Source organism: Gopherus flavomarginatus, chromosome 5, assembly GCF_025201925.1.
Source record: "Gopherus flavomarginatus isolate rGopFla2 chromosome 5, rGopFla2.mat.asm, whole genome shotgun sequence".
In the NCBI taxonomy this organism is placed as follows: domain Eukaryota; kingdom Metazoa; phylum Chordata; order Testudines; family Testudinidae; genus Gopherus; species Gopherus flavomarginatus.
Window position 1 is genome coordinate 7,870,465 of NC_066621.1, and position 5,750 is coordinate 7,876,214.

A 5,750-nucleotide genomic window follows, 5' to 3' on the forward strand; every position below is an offset into this window, starting at 1 on the left:
AGCCAAAGCAATCATTAAGCTGCTGCTACGAAAGGTTGTGACTCTGGGAAACGTGCAGGTCATAGTGGATGGCTTTGCTGCAATTGGATTCCCTAACTGTGGGGGGGGGCGATAGATGGCACCCAGTACGTAAACCGCAAGGGGTACTTTTCAATGGTGCTGCAAGTGCTGGTGGATCACAAGGGACGTTTCACCAATATCCATGTGGGATGGCCAGGAAGGGTTCATGACGCTCGCGTCTTCAGGAACACTACTCTGTTTAAACGGCTGCAGCAAGGGAATTACTTCCCAGACCAGAAAATAACAGTTGGGGATGTTGAAATGCCTGTAGTTATCCTGGGTGACCCAGCCTACCCCTTGATGCCATGGCTCATGAAGCCATACACAGGCAGCCTGGACAGTAGTCAGGAGCTGTTCAACTACAGGCTGAGCAAATGCAGAATGGTGGTAGAATTTGCATTTGGCCGTTTAAAGGTGCGCTGGCACACATTACTGACTCGCTCAGACCTCAGCCAAACCAATGTCCCCTTTGTTATTGCTGCTTGCTGTGTGCTCCACAATCTCTGTGAGAGTAAGGGGGAGACCTTTATGGCGGGGTGGGAGGCTGAGGCAAATCACCTGGCCACTGATTACGCACAGCCAGACACCAGGGCAATTAGCAGAGCACACCATGAAGCGGTGCGCATCAGAGAAGCTTTGAAAACGAGTTTCATCATGGGCAGGGTACGGTGTGACTGTTGTGTTTTTTTCCCCTTGATGAACCTCCCTCTTGATTGACTCATTCCCTGTAAGCAACCCACCCTCACCCTTCGATTACAGCTTGCTTAAGGAAATAAAGTCACTATTGTTTAAAAATCATGTATTCTTTATTAAAAAGTCATTATAAAAAGAGGGAGAGAACTGACAAGGTATCCCGGGTGTGGTTTGGGAGGAGGATAGGAGGGAAGGAAAAGGCCACTAAAAATATTGCAAAGTAATGGCAGCCTTTTGGTTGGGCTGTCCACAGGGGTGGAGTGGGCAGGTGCACAAAGCCTTCCCCCACGCGTTCTTACACGTCTGGGTGAGGAAGACATGGAACATGGTGAGTGGTGAGGGTGGTTACACAGGGGCTGCAGCGGCACTCTGTGACCCTGCTGCTCTTCCTGAAGCTCCAACAGACGTCGGAGGATGTCAGTTTGATCACGCAGCAGCTCCAGCGTTGCATCCCGCCACCATTGATCTTCCTGCCGCCACCTCTTATCTCGAGCGTCTCTCTTCTCCTCACGTTCACTGGCATCTTTCCTGTAATTTGATACCACGTCCTTCCACTCATTCAGATGAGCTCTTTCATTGCGGGTTACTTCCATGATTTCCAAGAACATTTCGTCTCGTGTCTTTTTTTTCCTCCGCCTTATCTGAAATAGCCTTCGGGATGGAGTAGGGAGGCTTGAAAAATTTGCAGCTGCACAAGGGAGGTAAAAAAGGGAGAGAAGCATTTAAAAAGATACATTTTACAGAACAATGGTTATACTCTTTCACAGTGAACAACACTATTCACGTTACATAGCACATGTGAATTCACTACAAGGTCGCATTTTGCATCTTAATATTGAGTGCCTGCGGCTCTGGTGTTAGAGATCTCACAGATGCAGGTCCAGGCAGCAGAATTCAGCTTGCATGCAGTCATGGTAAGTCTTTGTCTTTCGGCTTCTGCAGCCTTCATATACACAGTGCCCTCCTTTCCCAAATACCAAGCAAAGCCCGTTCAGTGATGCTTCTTTCCTGTTAACATGCAGCAGCAGAAACCACCCCCCCATCCAATTCTCTGGGATAATCGCTTTATCCCTCCCCCCACCGCGTGGCAGGTATCATGGAAGATCACTACTAATCACCCTCCTTCCCTCCACCACCACCGCGTGGCTGGTAGCAGGGAAGATCCCTGCTAGCCAAACGCGAAAAAGCTCAGCACCATTACCCCCCCCTCCCCTCCCCGCACTTGGCTACCTGCAAGGAAGGATTTCTTTTAAGCAACAGGCAAACAGGTCAGTAGGAATGGCCATCTCTGTCCCCTTAATTAAATTCCTGAATTTCAACCAGGTTACCATGAACGATATCACTCTCCTGAGGATAACACAGTAAGATAAAGAACGGATGTTGCTTGAATGCCAGCAATCACCGGGACCATACGCAGCTAGGCTTTGTCATGCAATGATACCAGATTACTTGCTACATGCATGGCGTGGTCAAGTGTCCTACCATGGTGGAAGGAATAAGGCTGCCTTATCCAGAAACCTTCTGCAAAGGTTTTTGGAGTACCTCCAGGAGAGTTTCATGGAGATGTCCCTGGAGGATTTCCGCTCCATCCCCAGACATGTTAACAAATTTTTCCATTAACTGTACTGGCCGCGAATGCATCCCAAGTCCTCAGGGCAAATCAATCATTAAAAAACGCTTGCTTTTAAACCATGTTTTATATTTACAAAGGTACACTCACCAGAGGTCACTTCCATGGCTTCATTGTCTGGGCTACTTGCTTGGGAGGGCTGGGAGGGTAATTCCATTTGGGTGAGAAAAAGCTCCTGGCTGTTGGGGAGAACGGAGTGCTGTGTGCTCTCTGCAAACTCGTCCTCCTCTTCCTCCTCCTCATCTTCCCCGTCCGCAGAATCCTCAGCCATGGCTGAGATTACCACCCCTACCTCGGAATCCAAGGACAGGGGTGGGGTAGTGGTGGCGGACCCCCCTAGAATTGCATGCAGCTCAGCATAGAAGCAGCATGTTTTCGGCCCTGCCCCGGACCTTCCATTTGCTTCTTTGGTTTTCTGGTAGGCTTGCCTGAGCTCCTTACCTTTCACTCTGCACTGCACTGAGTCCCTGGTGTGGCCTTTCTCCATCATAGCCTTGGAAATTTTTTCAAATGTTTTTTCATTTCGTCTTTTGGAATGGAGTTCTGTTAGCACAGAATCCTCTCCCCATATAGCGATCAGATCCAGTACCTCCCGTGCGGTCCATGCTGGAGCTCTTTTTTGATTCTCAGGAGACTGCATTGTTACCTGTGCTGATGAGCTCTGCGTGGTCACCTGTGCTGGTGAACTCTCCACGCTGGCCAAACAGGAAATAAAATTCAAAAGTTAGCTGGGCTTTTCCTGTCTACCTGGCCAGTGCCTCCGAGTTCAGATTGCTGTCCAGAGCGGTCACAACGGTGCACTGTGGGATACTGCCCGGAGGCCAATACCGTCGATTTGCAGCCACACTAACCCTAATCTGATATGGTAATACCGATTTCAGCACTACTCCTCTCGTCGGGGAGGAGTACAGAAACCGGTTTAAAGAGCCCTTTATATCGATATAAAGGGCCTCTTTGTATGGACTGGTGCAGCGTTAAATCGGTTTAACGCTGCTAAAATCGGTATAAAAGCGTAGTGTAGACCAGGCCTAAGAGTACAATGTTCTCCATTAAAGGGAGAAAAGGGAAAAGAAAAATTCTGGAGCTATTAATTTTGCAGAGCTCACACACTTTGCCAGAAGAACAGAACACAGAAAGAGTAAGCTCCTAAATTCTGTGATGCAAAAGATTTTAAAAGAATCCCTCAAAGGGAAAAACTTAAATAAAATAAAACAAAAAATCCCAGATTAGTGATATGAAAATCAGTCATCAGTGTAGCAAATATGCCTCTTAAGGGGCAGATCTTTGACTGATGTAAATTGTCATAAGATACATAGACTGAAATCAACAGAACTAATTTTTATTTAGTAAGTCTGTGTGTAAATCACTTTGTACTATATAAATGCAAAATGTTATTAATTGTCATGGGTAGAAAGTCATCTTTTGGGGACATTAAGTTATCATTAATTTTGTAGGTCTGAGTATGAATTCTATAAGGACTGGGTTGAGTTTAAGTCCATGTCTCCTGGGAGTTTTGGCCTGGGAAATTTTTGCTATGGTTTTGTCTGGTATTTTAATTAATGTATTCAGTTTCCTTTTTGTGTTTCTAATAATATCCCATTGCAGTTAAAATTTGGGTCTCCTGCTTTTTCTTTCTGCAGAGAGTGTTTATTAGAAATATTTATCCGAAATTAATTCCTTGAGCGTATAGACAGTATGCATCATATGACATTCAGCTTAAAATTGAGAACCAATAAAATAAATGAGCAATAATGTTTAAAAGTGACACAACCTGAGGATAAATGCTGAAGCAGATCATTGATTTCAGGAGTTGCTAAGGTACTTGATAGAAATCCCATTTTGTTCTAGTTTTTCAATGGGTTGTCAGTGTACCTTATCTTTCTCTTCAGGGGCATCACTATGGGAATTATTTACTAATAGGAGATGCCCTAACATATTAACTGTCCATCAGAAGTTGAAAGGCCATCAAAAGGTGGCCTATTATGCTGCAGTTTAGTTTTTGTAGAAAGAACATTTTTATTTCTCATTATGCAAGCCTTTATAACCTACCATTTTGCAATAGACATTTTGCCATGTTATGGAAATGCATACCCTGAAATGAAGGCAACCATATTTTTAATGGAAGACTTTACTGGTGCTTGTAGGTTTCTAAAAGAAAATTCTTGTTGTGAATAAGCAATTTAAATTAATTGTAGTAGGTTGGAATGAAGCAAATAACCCACAGATCCCAGGTGAGCTCAGTGCAATAATTACAAACATCATTTCCTTTCCATGGAAAACAATTTGTACTTTGAAATTTGTGAATTTGAGAAGAGAGTTCCTAGAAGTGGGATATGGATGCACAGACAGCATAGACTATTCATTATACTGTAGAAAACAAAATGCAAGTGAATAGCGTACACAGGGAGAAAGTTCTCTCTCTGCAGAAATTCAGCCTTATTCTGAGGGTTGAATGAAGAATTAAACAGCACACAGGCCTTATGTCGGGCCTTTGCACAGAGGGAATTTCACCCATAGTAAAAAAAGGAGATTTAAAAAATACCAGTGACCTACAGTCCAGTACCAAGTATCTACATCTTAATTTGGTATCTTTGCAACATCCACATGTGTAATATTGTTCAGACCATTTCCTTCTCTTTTGCCTGAAACAGCATCTGAATAAAATACTGAGAACATTATGGATTGACTCATTGAGGCACTAATCCTGCAAGGGGTTAAGCACCATCAGGCTCACCAACCTTACCAGCTTGCTCTCACGGTATCCAAAGTTGCTTGTTCCTGAGTTTGTTTGCTTCTTTGTTTCTGTCCTGAACTATATCAGTATTTCAAAGGAATATCTAGTATTTTGTAATGTGTGATTATGATTATAAAAATAAGTTAGAGCACTGATTTAGAAATATTCAACGTCTTTAGCATTTTTCAGTTTTCTGTGTAATAGACACTGATTGTTTGTCCTGGGGTTAAAGGAGGATTTATCTGGCATCTGTTACTAAGTCATCGTTATGCAGATTAAAGTGTTATTTTTTAGTTTAGATTATTTGGTATACACACATCCGGGTGTCTATCCTGGGATTAATTTGCTGAAACCTGACATTTGTATGCTATCACCAAATTATTATGTTGTCCCATCAGGGATTTTTTGGCACGTCTGTGATTACCACCTACACTCAATTAACGGAAGGAAAATTAAAAAAAGTGAAAGGGTCAGACATCTGAAATGACCTTCACCACGTGCTTGAGATTTACATTATAAAATGATGGATTGTCTCTGCAACCAGTGGCAAAATTTGTAAAAAAATTGTTTCAGTCTCTTTGTATGATATTACAAGCAGCCTCCTAGAGAGGTAGAATCTAATTAATTCTGTTC

The 5,750-nt window shown here is 43.3% G+C and overlaps 1 protein-coding gene across 1 annotated transcript; it reads right to left on the minus strand.

Moving 5' to 3' along the window:
• Positions 1–869: 869 nt before the first annotated feature.
• On the minus strand, positions 870–3,117 carry LOC127051700 (uncharacterized). The gene is made up of 2 exons (XM_050954366.1): positions 2,474–3,117; positions 870–1,441 (listed from the first exon to the last, which is right to left on the minus strand). The coding sequence occupies exons 1-2, from the start codon at positions 3,021–3,023 to the stop codon at positions 870–872; spliced, it is 1,122 nt and encodes a 373-aa protein (XP_050810323.1). The 5' UTR covers positions 3,024–3,117.
• Between the last annotated feature and the right edge of the window lie 2,633 nt (positions 3,118–5,750).

What these genes read in the sequence shown, in the direction of transcription:
- LOC127051700 (XM_050954366.1), bottom strand. Translation starts at nt 3,023, where the DNA reads ATGCAGTCTCCTGAGAATCAAAAAAGAGCTCCAGCATGGACCGCACGG. An exon ending in AGCCATGGAAGTGACCTCTG is followed by an intron (nt 1,442 to 2,473) that starts GTGAGTGTACCT and finishes TCCCTTGTGCAG; the next exon opens with CTGCAAATTTTTCAAGCCTC.